The sequence below is a fragment of the Oreochromis niloticus genome, linkage group LG4 (genome assembly GCF_001858045.2).
Source record: "Oreochromis niloticus isolate F11D_XX linkage group LG4, O_niloticus_UMD_NMBU, whole genome shotgun sequence".
NCBI classification, from domain to species: domain Eukaryota; kingdom Metazoa; phylum Chordata; class Actinopteri; order Cichliformes; family Cichlidae; genus Oreochromis; species Oreochromis niloticus.
Window position 1 is genome coordinate 8353693 of NC_031969.2, and position 19920 is coordinate 8373612.

The 19920-nt window shown below is 39.9% G+C and overlaps 1 protein-coding gene across 4 annotated transcripts in view; it reads left to right on the plus strand.

Annotated features, from left to right (window-relative positions):
- LOC100710752 (microtubule-associated serine/threonine-protein kinase 1) overlaps positions 1-19920 on the plus strand; it is a 51862-nt gene that overhangs the window by 20427 nt on the left and 11515 nt on the right. For all 4 annotated transcript variants that reach the window (XM_025906752.1, XM_019358217.2, XM_005468493.4 and 1 more), the window contains 13 exons: positions 998-1092; positions 2727-2802; positions 5777-5849; positions 8447-8607; positions 9546-9621; positions 10358-10567; positions 12308-12409; positions 14314-14446; positions 14910-14977; positions 15323-15399; positions 15518-15726; positions 19204-19342; positions 19461-19593. In XM_025906752.1, the coding sequence (XP_025762537.1) occupies positions 998-1092; positions 2727-2802; positions 5777-5849; positions 8447-8607; positions 9546-9621; positions 10358-10567; positions 12308-12409; positions 14314-14446; positions 14910-14977; positions 15323-15399; positions 15518-15726; positions 19204-19342; positions 19461-19593 (1552 nt within the window). The remainder of the gene's footprint in view (positions 1-997; positions 1093-2726; positions 2803-5776; positions 5850-8446; positions 8608-9545; positions 9622-10357; positions 10568-12307; positions 12410-14313; positions 14447-14909; positions 14978-15322; positions 15400-15517; positions 15727-19203; positions 19343-19460; positions 19594-19920) is intronic.

A 19920-nucleotide genomic window follows, 5' to 3' on the forward strand; every position in this document is an offset into this window, starting at 1 on the left:
TGACACCATTTATGTTTATAAATAAACCGCAATGAATGATTTCATCAATAATGAAAACTGGAACAATTCAAAACTCATTCTGAGACTGTGACCCTGCTAATATATATTTATATCACACTTATATCTGCATGTGTGTGTGTGTGTGTGTGTGTGTGTGTGTGAGAGAGAGGTGGAGAAGAGGCGACACCTCTCCTCCTCACATGTGACCCCATGTGACAGTGGGCTGAAAGGGAAGAGAGGGGAGACCAGCTCTCCTCTTTATCTGGCAGCAGCAGAGATGAGATGGTGCTGCTTGCATTTTGTTTGTTCCCTCCCGTTTGTTCCCACTTGTATTTATTTGCATTTATTCATGTCCCATGCTCATGCCACCTTGAAAAGCACATTGCTTTTTTTGTTTGTTTGGTTTGTTTTTGTCAAAATTAAATTACTCTGCTGCGGTGTGATTCTGACAGAATAAGTGGATCTAGTGAAAGCAAACAACTTGCTCTGTTTACTGCCTAATGGCAGAGTTAGAGATAATGATATCATGTGCAACATGAGGAACCCACAGGCAGGTTTGAAATGAGTCAGTGTGGTAGTGACTGCTATTAAGAGACCCGTAGTCAGCTGAGGTCATAAAAGTGGACATTTCTGCAGTATTTCTCTCTCCAGTTTAAAATTTTTTTTTTTTAGAAATATCATCGAAATCCTCTCTTCTTATCCTGCTTGTTGCCTCTCTCTCTCTCTCTCCTCATCCTACTTTCGCGATCCCTCCCTCGCTCTCTCTCCTCCTTTCTTATCTTGGCTGAGGGGAGTCAGACAGGGATGGATGGCTGAGGAAATTGAATTCTCTGTATCGCCGTCGCGCCCCTGCAGTGAGCTGCTTCATGTGTCCGCCTCTCTTCCGTCCACACTTACAGCTGTGCATGCATATATTTATGCACAGACACGGTGCTTAGTCACAACTCTGTTGTGGTAATGTGGATGTGAGTACATTTACATCTTTTTTTCTCTACAGCTGTCGTACAAGCAACAGAAAAAGTCTGATCCTGACAACCACGTCCCCCACGCTCCCTCGGCCTCACTCCCCTCTGCCCCTCCCTGGACACCTCGGTATGTACAACAAGCCCTAATGCCTCCCCTGTGAGCTTGATTTTAATTGATTTTGATCAAAAATATAGGTGAAGATACTCCGACCTCTCCAAAAAGGGTTATTCTACTGGTTCATCATGTGTTTACAGTTTCTTAGTTTTATTCTTTTTCACTTCACTGCAGAGAGTTAGAAGATTGATCCCTCTCTCATGTCTGTATGGTTAAAATTAAGTTAGAGCTAGTAACAGGATAGCTTAGCTTAATATAAAGTCCACTTAAGGCCAGCGCCAAAAGCAAGTCAGTTGTTAAAGTCTTCTTTGTTAACATGTCCGGCTTTACAGAAGAAATAAGAACGATTAATTCCTGCTACTGTTTGTGGTTTAAAACAAAGAAATAATTATTGTTTTTGTGTCTGTGTGTTGCTCCCATTTAATTTATGCATCTTGCTAACTAAGCTTGCTAGCATTAGCTCATAATTTTATCACTCATCTGCGTCATCTAAATTTACTTTTAAAAAACAAACAACACATCTGAAGGCCAAAAATGCTAATGTTCAGACTTCAAAACTCGATTTTATAAACTAATGTTGATGTCACTGAGCTTATGTCTATTTTTTATATACAGTCAATAGGTGAAATGATTAGCCTCTGAAGTTGTCATGGTAATTTTACATGGAGGGTGACATCAAGCCCATTTTACGGTGGCCCTGAGAGGCCAAACAGACTGCAACTTAAGAAAACACCAGCAATAAGAAAAACGCTGCAAAAGCACACGAAACACAACGGAAATAGGAAAAAAGAAAACACAAATAGAAAAACAAAAACAGAAATAGGAAAAAACAGATTTCCAAAAGTACTAGGGAAGTGTTTCTGGAGAGACAATAACCCGACGGACCAGTTGCAGGAATCCAAAACAAGCTAGGTGTGTTTTATCATGATGCATATAATACTGATGATTTTTAGGCTAATAGTTAGGCTAACACGTCCTATTTGTGTTGTCTTTTTTCCTATTTCCATTGTGTTTTGTGTGCTTTTGCAGCGTTTTTCTTATTGCTGGTGATTTCTTAAGTTGCAGTCCATTTGGCCTCTCAGGGCCACCGTACCATTTTGAACTGAAGTGTCCCAGATCAATTAACTTCCCCTTGCTGTCAGTGTAAAGAAGTTACAAGTTGTTTCCTTATGTTTTCAGACTTCATGGCAAACTGAACATGTCATCATAGCAAGAAAACAACAAAAAGTAGTGTATTTCCAACAATGATCTCAAAGTTTACTGAGCTGAATGTGAAAACACAGCTCCCATACGAGGTTGATTCTGTTTTTGTCTGAAATATTTTTGAAATTTGGATATATATGTAACTTGCATTTGTTCCCTGACATTTAAGAAAAAAAATCTTAGTTTACATTAAGTTTTAAATCGGTTTACTCCTAAAAGCATTACCTACTTATTATGAATAGTTATGCTGTGATATTGAACTAAAGGAGCAGTGGGAGACAGCTCTGGGTCTGCACCTCACAGCACGTCACTGGGTTTCCTGTTGGGACTTGGCCACAGGATAAAAGGCACAGTGGCATGACATACTACCACTTTGACCTTCTCCTACACTCGTGCCGGTCTTTTGTGTCTCATTCTCAGTACATGTCTTGTTGTCCCACCAGGAAGCAGCCCACTGGACAGCCCACGAAACTTCTCTCCCAGCAACCCGGCACACTTCTCGTTTGCCTCCTCCAGAAGGTGACTGCTTCCCGGCACTGCAGACTACACACTGACCGTGATTGCACCTGTTTACTCTCGGCCATGTTTGCACAAGAGGTGTGAGAGGGATAGAAAGTGAGATAGAGACAGATAAGAGTCGAGTCAGTGTGAGGCAAAGGTCAGAGAGGGGAGAGACGCCGAGCAGGTGTGAGCTCCAGCGGAACAAGAGGTGCAGATGTGTTGTTGCGAGAGGTCTCACACATTCTGGAGAGCCTCTCGCTGCACTCGCAGGTTCTCGTAGCATAACAGGGTGACTCATGTATGACAGGGCCAGGCCATTACATTCACAGCTCTTCTGTGTTTAGTCACGCTTGTTGCCTGTGTCACACGTCTACATCTGTTCATGTTAATAGATTTTAGATTTAGGCCTTGACGTGGTTGCTTTTGTCTTTAGGCTAAGACTGTACTTCCAGTAAGCAGATATCTTAATGGTACAGCGTAACAATATTATAAACACTAGTTCACTTCAAACACAACAGTTTAGAGAAGAAGGCCCTTTTTTTCTCGGCAAGCGCAGGTCCAGAAAATAAGTTGTTTGGCCTTGAGCCGTGAAACAACGGCTGCATCCATGTAGTCACATTCAGAAATCTTATGGCAGGTTATAAGAGGATTACAAGCAGATTCATGGCATCACATTTCATTTTAATGCTCAAATGTCTGCCTGCTTTTAGTCATAAATTACATCGTCCTACAGAAAAATACTTTAAGTGGATCATGTTCACCACAGTCTGTAATTTGATACTGCTTTTTTTGTGGTAATTTGTTTTTGCCATAAGCTTCAAAAATAGTTGTTAATTTTGAAAATATGTCTTTAAACGTAGCTCTCTAATCCGCATTGTGTGAAAAGCGTTAGATGTATTCTATGGTTGTAAGTATTATCTGGTAGTATGTATTATAAAGGTATAAATATTTAATATTAAAATGCTAACTATGTATTGTAGTGCACTGAGTGCACTATTAAACCTGTGAGCTGTGAGTTGTCACAGAGTGGAAAATGACAACAATAATAATAATAATGATAATAAGCCCTTTTATTATTTATTTTATTTATAGGCCCCTTTCGAGTCCCTCAACGTCGCCTCATATTGGTGCAGTAATTTAAACTTGTATACACAAGAAACAAACAAAAAACACAAATTAAAACTGATCAAGATAACAATGGGCTATAAGATCATGTTATAGTGAAGGGTGTGAAGTCTGAATGTGAAGATGGGTTTTGAAATGTGATTTAAAAATAGAAGGAGAGTTTATGGTCCTGAGATCAGGTATTTCAAAGTCTTGGAGTAGAGCAGCTACAGGCTGTCAGGCCCCATGGTGGACAGTCCTGACATAGCAGAGATGGAGGTTATTATAGCTAACTAAAACTTCACTAAAAACTAAAACTAGTTATGGGGGGAAAATGTAGTTAACTGAAATTAAAATAAAAATGTGACTTTTGAAAAAATATAAACTAGCTAACTATTTTATGAACTTGGAGAACTATCCATCCATCCATCCATTCGCTTCCGCTTATCCTTTTCAGGGTTGCGGGGGCGCTGGAGCCTATCCCAGCTGTCATAGGGCAAGAGGCGGGGTACACCCTGGACAGGTCGCCAGTCTGTTGTAGGGCCAACACACAGAGGCAGACAACCATTTGCACTCAAATTCACTCCCACATTCACACCTATGGGCAATTTAGATTGATCAATTAACCTATCCCCACCAACTGCATGTCTTTGGACTGTGGGAGGAAGCCGGAGACTTGGAGAACTAACTAAACTAAACTAAAATAATAACTAAAATATTAAAAAGTATCCTTAGTTTCAGTATTTGTTCATTTGCTAAAAATATGTAAATACAGCTTGCCTGATGAGGCTTTGATGGATGTATTTATTCCGACTTTGGATGTCTGCACTAATTTCCTACATCTTGGACATTTTCAAAAAACAGAAAAAACCGAAGCGAGCTAACCCACTCTGGACGCTAACTCAAACTTAACTGAACAAAGAACAAAAAGTGAAAATGAAATAAAAGTAGAAAATATGAAACTATAATAACTCTGGGATCGATGCAGACGGGGTGTAGCTGGGATTTCGGTGCAGCATTTACAGGATGCACTTTTTATGGCTGGATTTATGCTGCAGGCAGACACGAGTTAAGTGCTTGAGCTCGCTCTCAGGGTTTGCTTTGTTTCCAACTTTAAACAGCAGGTGCTCATACCATAGACAATCGGCTCATTTCCAGCTCCATATTTTTCTTCTTACACCGTACTTGAGTAGCTTTTTATTATTCATGGTCAAAACAAACCTTATTTACCTTACACTAAATACAACGCCTCACGTCGTCCACTGTGTTTTCTTTTTGTGTGCTTTATACATCGTTATTATTGCACTGACCATTAACTAGCTAACTTCCTAAACACAAAACTTTAAAGGAGAATTTTGAAATCCATACATAAAGTATGAAAAGGCAGCAATGATGAGACTCTGCTGAAGCTTCAAAGGTGTGTTTAAGAGAAGCTAGAGTGACTACAGCTGTGCTTATGAATGATGATCAGGTAATAGTATATATGGATTAAAAACAACGAGGCTCCGTCCACACTCTTGTGTTCAAACAGCAGAGATGTATATCGGCCAATTAGGCTGTTATTTACTTCCGTCTCCCCGCTGCCCAACATCATGTTGGAAGTCGAGGCTCCTAAAGCCTCTGTCCTCATTTATCAGATCTGTCTGCCTGCCTCTCACTGTGAATCTGAGTTACAGAGTCACAACTCACTAGAACATGTTTTTTTCAGCTGAACTAAAACTTGTCTTTGTAATTAATGAAATTAGGTTAGCTGGGCTTTCAGGTTCAGTATCTTGATTTTTGTCAAATCAATAATAAAAAAACAGTGAAGCTTATGTGATATTGATTTTATAGCACTACAGTGCAGTGGGTATTAAATGAAGTGCAATTTGTGTTTGCCATTCTGCAGGGCCGATGGACGACGATGGTCTTTAGCGTCGTTGCCCTCTTCTGGATATGGTACCAACACTCCCAGCTCCACGGTAAAATATACGTCACCACTTTTTCACCGCATTGACCATAAACATGTATGTAGGGGAGCAGCTATGCTAGAGCGTATTTCTGCAGTTATGCATATGTGAACAACTTGATTTAAACAATACTTTCAGTTGCCAGTCAATAAATACACTAGTTAAAACCAACATAGTCAAAGTTAAAGTGTAGACGAGGAGCAATATTTGCAGGAAGTTGCCTCTCACCACGAGTCATGATAATTTAGAACACAAATGCTAAAAGCCCAGCAAGTGTTGAAATTGTTTTGTAACAGTTTTCTACAAGTTTGACATGTAAAACAGTCAAAAGTATTGGATATCCACAAGAAGTCATATAGCTTCACTATAAAACTAAGGTCACGAAACTCCAAGTAAAACATCGCTGAAGCAATTTGCACTCCTAGTCTACTGTACGAAAAACTCTGTAAATATGCCCCATTATGTAGCGTTAAATAAAATTCATTTGATAACTTATTTCTAAGTATTTGGAACATGAAGAGTACCAACATTATCTTTGAAGGCTCCTTTTACATCACAATTTGGTTGTAACCGCATAAGCATTAGCTTAAAAGTAAATTGTGCTTTCTTTGGCTGCTGGGTTACTGTGTGGCTAATAAACTTTTGATATAACTAATAAGTAGCTAATAATTAATGGGTTGATTAGCACTGATTAGTCTGTTTACACCATATCTGTTTGTTTTCACTCTATGAAATTAGCAGCACACAATTGCAGTTCTGGTGTGAAATTATACATGAACATCTTTTTCTGGCAATTCAGTCTGCAAGTACCAACAATGCTGTCCTGTCCTTGAAAAGCTTATGGGCACTGTAACAGGTCCTTATTTTAGGCAAAGCAAGACAGTGGTATATGTTCCTGCTTTGGATTTTACAATTTGATACATTTTATTGAAGTCAAAAAGAAAGCAATACAGTCTTTGATATAATTAAAGACTGTATTGCTTTACTGAGGTTTCTCACGTCATGTGCACATTGAGTTGTTCACCGTACTGGACGTGATTCAGCAATCGGTTGCTTGTGAAAAATGTGTCCTTCTCAATTAGTTGGAAGCGTTTTTATGGAAAGTAGCTGGCCAGCGTCACTTCCATTTAAACTGTGTAAATATGCCAAACACCAAAGCAATCACAAGGATTCGGTTTTGCCAACCTTTGCCAAGTCTAGGGAACGCACGCTTCTCTCTCATGACCGGTGATTGCCAGATGAGATGGACCGGTCTCCAGGCCAATTCACTGCTACACTGTCACCATGATTGTCAAATGTCAAAAAGACAAGTTAGCATCACACAGTTAGTGGCCACGTGTCTGAAAAACCTGAAAAATCAAGTAATAAGTCTTGCTAGGATAGCGCAACACAACCTGGACAGAGAACTAACAGAACAGCAGTGCAGGGAATTATAGAACCCATACTAGTTATTATAGGGGATACATTTAGATGCACTATCTTTATGATGACATTTGCTAATGATTATTTTTGGAATGATGCTTATGGTTCCTTATTATAGCAAAGCAAAATTTTATTCCTTCTAAATGAATTGAGGGGTGGGCTTATTGATCTGACCTGTCCCCACAGCTATATGATGATTAACCATAATTATAATGATTATTGACCCTTTCAGCATACCAGAACTTTCCCCATTTAGCATGTTAGATGTATCCATAAAAGCCAGTTTGTATTAGCTGAATATACATTTTCACTTTAAGATAACAATTAAAATGTATCCATCTCCAGCTTGTCACTTCTACTTCTTCCCCTGCCTGTCCTTCAGTGTGACGTGTTGCATAACAGTGACATCAGGCGCCTGGTTCTTCTCTCCATCTGGCTGTGGATGGAGGCTTAGATGGATGAAGGGAGGAGAGCAAGAGGGGAAAGTGACGATCGCCAGGCCGGTTGGGACGAGAGCGATGAGACACGTGGCGTAGTGAAGAGACGTCAACGCGAGATAGAGCACATGTGGTTCCACACTAATTTAATCAGGGACCAAAATAAGCCAGATACTATGAATAGAAACATAACAATAGTACATTAAACAAAAGGCTGCGAATGTTATGAATCACACTCAGCTGGCGCCTCAGTCCCTGCTCTATTTAAAGTAATTCTCTCACATCATACCACAAGTTCATAAATACTGAATGGAGTCATTTTCTTGCCGACAGCGTTACCAGATTATAGGTTTGTCCAGTCCAGGTCTCATTGTCCCTGTTTGAGGCAAAGGAAATAGGAGACAAAGTTTTGCTGGCAGATGGATTTAAGGGTCTGGCCCTGAGGCGTCATTATCTTTCAGTTGCTGGTTTGTCGTCACACTGTCTGGATCCATGAGGAATAACAGCTGTAGACTGTCAAACACTTTAATAATTTAGCTTTCAGATCGTTATCTTCTGCAGTTGCTGGACATCATTTGGTGGAGTTTTGTCGTTAATTTTCTGGCACTTTCTCTATTTGATCCTTCCAACGCCTACTTCCCTTTCTCATCTGCCGTCCCACCCCCCTCCTCCATCATCTTAATTCTCTCCCCATCCCTGTCTGCTTCCTCTTCCTCCTCCACCCTCTTGGCTCCCTTCCTCTTCTCCCAGTCCTCCAGCTCTTCTCAGGAGCGACTGCACCAGCTGCCCTTCCAGCCCACCATGGATGAGCTCCACTTCTTATCCAAGCACTTTGGCAGCACAGAGAGCATCACGGATGACGATGGGGGCCGCTGCTCTCCCCACATGCGCCCTCGCTCCCGCAGCCTCAGGTTAGACACAGCAGCGGCGCTCATGAGATTAAACAGCAGCGTCTGCTGCCCAGCAAACTGTCCTCTTTTCAAATGCACTACTTAAAAGCAGATTTGCCGGGTCACCAGTGGTTGATCTTACTGCTTTTATGTAACATCTTTGTTTTTATCGTTAAAGAGGCCGTTTACCAATATTTTAAAAAATTTAACTTTTTGGATGAAGTATACAAATGATAATCCTACTGGAGTAGATTAATAATGCATAGGTTATATAAACACAATATACTCAAAGTAAATAAAGTAAAAGTACTTTTGTGTCAAATTACACTTTTCAGAATTTGATACATGACAGTAACGGATCATAATTATGATTTATTAACGTGTAAATCTCATTGTTGCAGCTGAGGATTTAAATACTTTTAAATGGATTTATAATAATCCAATAATCCTGATAATCCAAAGCTTTAAGAGAATAGTATGGAGCTCAGAGTACAATACTTGCATCCAAAATACATAAAAAGAAAGCAGCACGACATGGAAGTACAAGTACATTAAACCTCAGTAAAGTCACCAAGTAAATAAGTATATAAACCAATACTGTCTTTTAGTATTGATTAGGTATTAGAGTTTTGAAATGCCAACTGTTTATGGGCAAAATCACCTCTATAAAAAAACAAAATGTCAGTAATGTCTTAGTTAACTTTTCATATATAGTCAACACAAATAGTTTTGAAAACTAAAACAGAATTTTGGCTTTTGGTGTGAATAATTACTTTAGTTCCGGTCAGTCCCATTTTTTGAAAACTATCTACTTTCTACTTTTTTCATTTTACAGTGCGTCTTGAAGCCTATTTTAAATGTATTTCAGATATGTCGATTATAGCATCGATCTCATTATATAACAGTTTTCAGCCCTTGCTTTGGAAAAGCTGAATTTTTTCCCCTGTGTCCCTCTGCAGCCCAGGACGCTCCTCCTCCTGCTACGATAACGAGATAGTCATGATGAACCACGTGTACAAAGAGCGTTTTCCAAAGGTTAGACACACACATACACACTAACACAACATACACACAGAGACATGTAAAGAGCTGCTTCACGATAACATCATATTCTGTTTAAATGCACACAATGGTAAACTTTTGGAGCCTTTTCAGTGCTCAGTTACTAATTAAAAACAGTCAAAGCTCCGCAGTTACTGAAATAAAATGGGTGAGGCTATAGTTTGTGATTAGACATTATCAGAGATCTGTGCATGCAAATGTTTTATATCCTGCATCCAAAAACCGGGGAAAGAACTGTAACCATGTGGGCTGCTAAACCATAGCAAACAAGATTATGAGAACGTGCCAAGCTCCATTCACCCCGTCAGTGTGAATATTACGTTTATTCCGCTCCAGTTATGAACAGTGAAATAAAGCCTCATTTTTTATCTCCTTCACCCTCGTGTCGGGCTGAGGTCGGTATCAAAAGGAAAGGAGCTGAAAGCTTTGACAGTGATAAAAATCAAACCATAGGAAACTGAGCATTATAGTTTGGAGTTCATCTGCGGTAAAAGCTCTTTGGGTTTGTTCTCACACAAGTGAAATGAAAAAAAGAAAAAAGACATTGTGCTGAAGTCTGACTAAATCAGCAGAGCCACTCTGTCTGAATCGCAAATGAAACGGCTTCCTGAACTTTCTCTCGCATAAATCCGGCCGAGCTAAGAAAATAAATCTTTTCCTAAACCTAATCTCCTCGGCTGTCTCCTTACGCCACCTTGTCCCCCACCAGGCCACGGCTCAGATGGAGGGGAGGCTGGCCGAGTTCATCCAGGCTTACTCGCCTGAGAGTGTTCTTCCCCTGGCTGATGGAGTCCTCAGCTTCATCCACCATCAGATAGCAGAGCTGGCCAGAGACTGCCTGGCCAAAGCCCGCGAAGGCCTCATCACCTCTGTGTACTTCTTCGAGCTACAGGAGAATCTGGAAAAGCTGCTTCATGATGTGAGTTTTTGGCAATCGCTATCTTGTTTTTTTGAAACTGGACGTCCCTGGATCTGACCGAAAAACCGAGGAACGCTGCGCACTCATAAGTAGCAACTTGTCGGTCACATTGTAGCCACACACTAAATCATTTCCTGCTAAATGGGACCATAATTTACAAAATGAACATCATGCTGTATTTAATAAGAGTTGAAGTTGGAGATTAAGACCACAAAGTCATCAAGAAAGTATTTACTAAGGCCCATTTTCTTTACACAATGGGACTTCTTTTTGCAACCAGACAACTTAACTGCTCCTCTTCACTGGAAAAAGTTTAAGGCACAGTTTACCCCAGCTCCACTAAATTTTAGCATCTTTTATCTATTATATAAAGCATGTGTTGTATTCTTAGTACAGTTGCTATGTCATAAATAGGAACAGATTCAAAGGTGACAGCCAGTACCTTTTTCGGGATCGTGTGGGTGACGGTACATTTAAAATGACTTTATAGAGGAAAAAAATATCAGTGCGATTCTCTAAGAGTGGTCAGTAATGGCGAACACACTGAATCGTAGAGAATGCAAGGGTGAGACAGAGACTTAGAGATGTACTGTATGGTAAACTGAATCAAGACTGCTTGAAACTGAAGAAGATGCTTGCATATACGGGGTATCACCCTATCAATTACAAGCAAACATGCAGCTTCCATGTGTTTTGTTCCTAGAGTAAACAGATTAGCAAGATTACTGATTAGCATCACACCCCAGTAAGATTAGCAATGTTTGCATTATAAAGTGTAAAACGTGTGAACTATGTGGTCGGATCCATCATTCCTGTCACAATCATCAAACCCCTGGGCGAGCTTTTGTAAAGTGCAATACCAAAGAGTGACCAATGGGAACATTTTGGAGAAAGGCTGAGCGGTGGTGCCGTATCCACTTCTTCAAATATATCCATGAATTGTGGGGCTCACAGCTCACAAGTCTATCTTATATAACCACGAACTCTACAGGATGATGTTTACTGAGGTCATTAAATCAAAGGAGCTGTAAGTTCCTTTCCTCGTATATTTCTATGCTAGTGGACTTCCTTTCTGGAGCCAGATTAGTCGCCCCCTGCTGTTCATTAGAAAGAATGCAAGCCTGAAAACAGCCATTTATATGAAATAAAATAAAAATATAAAAATTAGACTTTTTTTCACTGATATTTGTATTAAACAGTTTCTTTTTGCATAGAAGGCCTTTTTTTTTTTCAAACAGTGAGCAGGAGACAAAGGCGAAGCAGATGAACTGCATACAGATTAATTTGTAGATACGCTTTGTGAGTAAACATCAATAAAACAGATCATGAGCAGATCAGGTACAGGTGATGGGGATATGCAAAGCTTTGCAAGATTTGTGATTAAGTGATTCACCTCAGGTCTTTTTAATTAGATTCAAACACACAAAGCCTTTGGCGAGAGCCAAATTGGAGGCTAATTGTGCATGTGATTTGCCAGAGAAGATAACAGGTATCTGCGAATTTCACAGAGCCCATCTTTACAGCTTGATTAGATTGCTGTGATTACCCTGGGTTGCCTGGATTAGGTTTGATTGGATCAGCTTTTTGATTACGTACCTTCGTGCCTCCGTCTGTCTTTTGACTGACACATTTTCTCTGTCTTGTGTGCGTGTTTTATTGTTGTCAGATGTCACTTTTTATGAACGTTAAAACTGCTGATGCATATCTGTCTCTCTGCCTTTCTGTGTGTCTGTACGTCAGGCGTTTGAGCGCTCGGAGAGCTCTGAGGTAATCTTTGTCACGGAGTTGGTGAAAAAGCTTCTTATCATCATCGCCAGACCTGCAAGGCTTTTGGAGTGTCTGGTAGGATCACACTCACACCTATCAGTATTTACCCACCCATCAACTGCTGCGATGATCACAATCCTCCTCCAGCCCCATGATTCATCACAGAACTTCTCACAGCTCCTGTGACTCGAGGCAAATTGCTTTATTTTTAAAAAGCAATCATCGGCGCAAAAACGTATTTGTAGCCCCTTATGAGCATTTTAACGGTCTGATTTTTTACACAGCAGGAATGTAAAATGAAAACAAGGAAACCAGTCTAAGACTTGGTCCAGTCTGTCTGGATGGCGGAGACATTTGCATTTAGATTAAATTTGCCTTCCCAGAGTACAGCTAATACCAGGCAGTAGCCCCCTGCTGCTCGGCTGCCTTCCAGCCATCCTCAAACATACCGTGACCACGCTGTCAGTTAAAGTTGAAGGATGTCTGTGTGTGTGTGTGTGTGTGTGTGTGTGTGTGTGTGTGTGTGTGGTATGGTTTTTGTCTATGGAGCCTGCTGTGACTTGGTGTTTCGTAACAGGATATCAGTTGTGCATCCCTGGATGAGTCATGCCAAGCTGACGTGGTTCTTGATTGTGAGAGACAGCTCAGACAGTGACGTGGAGAATTGATTCATTGGGCTTGTTCCAGTCTCTCCTGGCGACTACGCCAAATTGAAAATTAAATTATTCTTTACGTCAAACTAGTTCATCTGAAAACATAACTGTAAAAATAAGCTGAATTTAAAATCCTTCTCTTCACATGCAAAGTCCTGAATGATCATATTTTAGAGCATGTGTGCTTCCTGGAATGGGAGGCAGATTCTTCAGCTGTAAGGCACATCTCCTGTGGAACCAGCTCCCAGTATAAGTTCAGGAGACAAACAAACACATCCTCTCTGCTTTTAAGATTAGACTTATAACTTTCCTTTTTGATAAGACTTGTAGTTAAAGCTAGATTAGGTGATATTAGTGGTGTTGCTACAGGCTTACAATACAGAGGGCCTCACATAATGCATTGAACACTAAACTCCCTCTTTTTTACTCACGATGCATTTCTATGCCACTACAGCTTGTCATGAACTTTTTCTTCCCTTTTTTTTCTCCCATAGTTTTGCTGCATTTCTTGTTTGTCAGCTCTTCTTTTCTGTCTTTTCTTTAAAGATTCTCAGCTGAGAATCATTAAAGCGATGATTGGAACTTCCAGTCAACTAATCAATTAAAACAGATTAATGTGGATTTCAAAATCTTATCTGGTTTTCATATGAACCTATTTTCAGTGATATCAGCTTTAATGCCATGAAATTAACTAGGCTTTGAATTCTTTTCTTTCAGTCTTATTTGCCAGATTTTTCAAGTAACCTATATTTGAAAACAGCATAATAAAAGTGGAAATTCTGTTTTTGGTGTGCCACCCAAATATTTTTACTGGCCCCATAAAAAAAATTCTGGAGGTGCCCCTGCTTTTCTTTTCCTTCACACCCCCCTCCCCCACCCCCACCACCTACAAGTCACACCTAATGGCTACTACACAACCTAAAGCACAAAACTACTGTTTGTTGTGAATTGGCATCATATTGATCTTCTCTGTTTATGCACAGCAGATTCTCAAATGTGACACGTGGTATTAACTTTTGCAAGGAAGGCGAGCTGATGCCTCTTTCTCTGCCCCGTTCTGAGACTGCTGAAAGTTAAATAGATTATCAGTTACTCAGTAGCAGCACAGACTACAAAAACAAATCCTGGGCTGATCCAGAGGCAGTCATTCATGAAATGACTTGGATATTTTATTAAATTCATAACCAAATGCCAAGATAACTCAAAGGCAAATTAAATCACCACACGCTCTAATTTAATGCAGCTGATTGAATAATTATTGGATGAGCTCCAAAACTTTATACCTGATGACATCAGCTACTCAGGTTTTATTGTTGTTCTCTGCAGGAGTTTAACCCCGAGGAGTTTTACCATCTGCTGGAGGCAGCTGAGGACCACGCCAAGGAGGGTCATCTGATGAAAACAGATATCCCTCGTTACATCATCGGCCAGCTGGGGCTAACTCGAGACCCGATTGAAGGTGGTAGAGAAACTTTGAACAATTTACAGGTTTAAACAGGACTTATTATGGACATTTATGAATTTATAGTTTTATCCTTAGTTTTATCACAATTCCAAATTATTCTTATTTATATCATGCTGGGCCTTGCTGTAGCCACTCATATCATATGATGCCTGAAACAAGACATTTTAGCTTGTCTCCAGTGAGGCCTGTCCCACAGTTTGGGAACCACTGCATTAAGCCAGCTTTCTTGTGATTGGCTGCTTCTCATAAACAGAAGGTTTAAATAACAGATGGGTGGGACTTCTGGAGTCTCACATAGAGCAGTCTGTAATCTGAGCGTGCATAACTACTGGCATGTTTGTTATAAGCATAATAAGAGCCCTTTTATATGACATAAATAAAGGAAAGCAAAACAAGTCTTCTTATTAGAAAATAAAAAGACTACCAGATTTTTTATCAAACATGTGTTTGTCATCAGATATGGTTAACTTGGAAAGTTATGACAGCGAGGGACCAGTGACACCTGAAACAGATGACTCCACAGAGGTGAGATCCAAAATGTTCCCCAGTCTGGTCATTTCTCCTGGCTGAACGTGGCTGAAAGGTCGTTGAAAATGTTTTCATCTGCTAATGACTTGGCATACAGGCTTGTGTCCATTCAATTAGCTCATTTACACTGAGGCTGTTGAACCCGGATCCACCCCTTCCTTGAATCTCATGGCCTCCAAATTAGGATAAGCAGACAAAAAACTATAATAAAAAACAGTGCAGACAATATAAATGTTCATCAGCAAAGACTAATTTAACAGGTGACAAAAATGATATAGAACGTGCTTTCTATCCTCCCACTGGATCATATTTAATCTTTGCATTGTGATCTTTGATCCACAGGGTAAGATGAGAGCAATGAAACCACCAGGAGAAGCAGACTTCCAGACCATCAAGCTGATAAGTAACGGAGCATATGGGTGAGCAGAGCTTTTCTCCCTCACATATGTGCTTTTTTGTCTTTACAAGCACACAGAGCCAGTGAAAATAAAACGGTCAAACTGCATGCCTCTCTGACTGTGTCTGCATGTGAACCAGCGCTGTTTACCTGGTGCGGCATCTGGAGACACGGCAGCGATTTGCCATGAAGAAGATTAACAAGCAGAACCTGATATTGAGGAACCAAATCCAACAGGCCTTCGTAGAAAGAGACATTCTCACCTTTGCAGAGAATCCCTTTGTCGTCTCCATGTTCTGCTCCTTTGAAACACGTCGGCACCTCTGCATGGTCATGGAGTACGTAGAAGGTGAGGACAGGTCTACATGTGCAAAACAAAAAGTAACCCAATCAGTGACAGTTGTTTTACTCAGACAAGTTTACAGTCTGTCTAGCTCAGGGGTCGGCAACCTGCGGCTCCGGAGCCACATGCAGCTCTTTAGTCCTTATACTGCGGCTCCGGGTGGTTTGGGAAAATAAATTAGAAGTATTTAGCTGAAGTGTATTTTATTTATGTTAGTTCTTTTTAACTTGTAGTTCTAAATTGGAAGATTATTGTGATATTGAAATATAAAAATAAAAATTATATTCTATTATTTTTTCATCGCTCAAAATAAGAGTCACACTCGCGGAAGCCGGTGTACCCGCCGAAACACCGTGCATTTTTTGAGACTTTCAACCCCAGGTAGGCCAATTATGGATCTTCGGATCCACATTATGTCGGCAGCTGTTCTCCACCGTGAACTATGTTAAAAACAAACACCGCTCACGCCTCACAGACGACAGCTTACAGTCCTGCGTAAAGATGAATGCCCCGATTTGCAGACGCTGTACGCCGAGGTTTGGGACCAGAAGTCCCATTGTAAACATATCACGGCAGACCCGACGATGTTTGCATGGACATGCTTTTCAGCATCTCTTTATTGACCACTTTTCACATACGGTTGCTGTACGCATACAGGCGGCTGTAGCTTTCAGCTCACAGCCCGACACATACCACCAACAACACAACAGCATAGATGGCACAGACATTAAGGCGGCGAGGCGTGATTGCGGGTGCCGCTCAGGTGCGTCCGCCTCCCCTGCAGCGGCACTGCAGACCACGCCCCGCCACACACATTAACCAGGTAAAATACATATTTAGGCAGAATTTTGCAAATATCTATTTTTCATTTTTCAGCAGCATAGTGCTTTTTTCCAATTATTTTTTAAAAGTCAGGTCAAGGCTCCAACAGCCCAAAGGAGATATAAGGGTGGCGGCTCACAACAGTTTTTGTTTGCTACATGGATCATTTTAGTTCAAGTTGGTGTCTTTCCTTTTGTTATATTTCTTTAAGAGTTCAAAATGTGTTAATTACATAAATAAAATGTAATTTTCTCTATAGCACTTCATGGATTTCATAAACAACAAACCTTAGTTGTTCACACAAAGCATAAAGATAAAAAACAATATATACAGTGTTATCTTCATTTTAGATGTCAAAAAGTATTTGCGGCTCCCAGTGTTTTCTTTTGCGTGGAAACCGGGTCCAAATGGCTCTTTGGGTCTTAAAGGTTGCAGACCCCTGGTCTAGCTAATATTTTAGCAACATTTTACATTATGGCCAAATACAGGCCATTTACCATTATAGTATTTAAAACTAGAAAATGCATTTTCTGAACAAACTGCAGTGTGAATGCTGATAGCTGAATGTTTTGAGCTGAAATGAAATAATTGCTGAATGTTAAGTTAAAAATATTGAATGAGATGAAAAATGCAGAATTTATCACCTGAAAACAAAAGTGCAGAACTGTTGAAAACTGACATTCACACAGAAGAAGAAGTTGAAAAGTAGCTGAACATGTTTAAAATGTAAATTAGAAAAAGCTGAGTGATGACAAAAGAAATTTTAGAGTCAGAAAACATCTGAAGGAATATTAAAGGTTCAGAAAGTTTGTATGTTTGTTTTGACATATGCATCACTAGAAAGGGAACAACGGTGGCTACGTTTTGAGGGTAAAATGATGGCTGTAGAGCAGGGATCGGCAACCCTGGGCACGAAGGGTTAACTGATGGCACGACTATAGCTGGACTGGCCGTCGGCCCACCGGGCATTTGCTGTTGATTTTTCGTTTTTATGGGCCGATGGGTTTTTGTTTGTTTGTGTTTTTTGTAACGGTATAAACAATGAAAGGTGGTGGATTGGTCAGATGCTGGCCGATGTGTAAAAATAACTCAGTTGTTTGGTGGTTATGGATAAAAAGTGTCTTATTTTTTTGTTTGTTTCAAAATAGCTGATAACTATTTGCTGATAGCTGCCAACATCTGCAAACAAATACAGTTCTATAAAGTTGTTCTATATAGTGTGTAACTGTTAATATAGAGCATTATTAAATTAATGCTAATGCAATCATATGGCACATTGACACATGTCCAGTCTACAGACTTCTCAGTTGTGGAGTTCATTAGGTGAAAAAAAGCATGAAACTTAAAGTGAAGAAAAAGTATAACAGATATTGAAAAGATAAATACAAGTTGAATAGTTCATTGTCTTGGCTTCATTTTAAGGTTTGAATGGTGGCTCTAGGTCAACGTATGTGGAAGTAGTTAGAGTTGATCTGAAGATTCTCCCAATGAAATACATTGTAAATTTTTGTTGAATAAAGTTGAATAATTTAAAAAATATAAAAGTTAACATGAGAAAATATAATATGAGAAAAATACAAGCACACAAGAAGATGAATCTAATGGTGGTTTAATGGTTTTTCTAAGTTGAGCGGTGTTGAAGGAGATAGCGTACAAAAAACGTACGGAAGATGAAAAGTAGAAGAACAATACTGTGGATGCTTAATCAGCATCCACACTAATGATCGAGGCTATGGAGCACATATGTTTTCTAAGCTGTTAACTAGTTAGTGAGCTAAATGTGCCTGTTTGTATACACCATAACCTAAATCTCACCGTATCTTGACTGAACTGAATATCATGACACATTTCCTTAAATGTAAACTCAATGTGCTTCCCAAAGTTGCACAGTTATCATGTGCAGGCCTGTGAAAATGGTTTTGAGTCTGTTTTTGAGACACAGTAGTAATTGACCTGAGGTCAGCAGGCAGCTTGTTCACAATAATAGGACCAGAGTAACTGAAGCACTCTCAGCAGATTTAAATCTGATTCTGGGAACAAGTGAAGGTCAGCACCTGATGACCTGAGAGGTCTCACTGGGTTATAGACACTGAGAGCTTTTTGAAGTAATAATATCATTTTTACTTCAGTAAAAATGATATTATTTCTTTATAAAATTTCTTTATAATCCTCTATTGGAGACTCGTTTGATGCTTCCGTTTAACTAATGTCATTATTACTAAATATTAGTGATAAAACACTTTAACAAGACGCCCTTAGAAAGATGTAGCACATTTTGGGGTCAATTTGGAAGAAAGGAAGGTGTGAAATGTAGGTCGGTGAGGTCAGAGGTCAAAGGTGACATGATATTTTGTATCATTTCCTAAATGTTCCCAATACAAACAAAGGCAGCAGCATTTTAAGCATAGTTTTAAAGATAAATATATTTTATGAAAGCTTGACCTTATTTGACCTTGAAGAAGAGGTCCGAGGTGTAGGTTCCCTGTGTGCCTGTATGTTGTCAATACAAACAATCGCAATAAGAAGCATAGTTTTAAATAACTCTATATAGCATTACTATGTGTGCTTGTCAGCCTAAATAGGAGTCTAGCACAAAAGCCACCAGGTGCCAATAATTTTACCACGCCTCAACGTTAATCAAATATTGAATTGTGTTGGCAGGTGGGGACTGTGCCACTCTGCTGAAGAACATCGGGGCTCTGCCTGTGGAAATGGCACGCATGTACTTTGCAGAGACAGTCCTAGCGCTGGAGTACTTACACAACTATGGCATTGTGCACCGTGACCTCAAGCCTGACAAGTAAGACGGAGCTAGTTTCTGTCACACTGGTGCAAAGAGAGCAAGCGCCAATTATTTGCTAAGATGTGTAAATAAGGTTTAGACTGCTCAAACGTAACTTTTGTCTTTCTGTTCTCAGCCTCCTAATTACCTCAATGGGCCACATCAAACTGACTGACTTTGGCCTGTCCAAGATGGGTCTGATGAGCCTGACCACCAACTTGTATGAAGGACACATAGAGAAGGATACTCGGGAATTTTTGGATAAACAGGTATGACCAAAGCAACGTCGGTTACACAGCCATTTACTCAGATCTTAATTTGTTTAAATAAAGTCTGACAAAACATCTGAATTCTACAAATGAATAAAACTCTCTGCATTATTAAAAGTATTGAGGGAATGTGAGTGAATTTAACTGTACACATCAGGAAAACTGTGTGTGTTTGTTTTATTTTATCAGCATTAAGGTGTATACTACAGTGTGATCCAAGGACAGTTTTACTATAAAATTTCCTTTGAATGCTACATTTCCATGTAAATATATTCCCTGTCATTGTGTGGCAGGTGTATCTGACAATTATGGCACAGTTGGCACAAC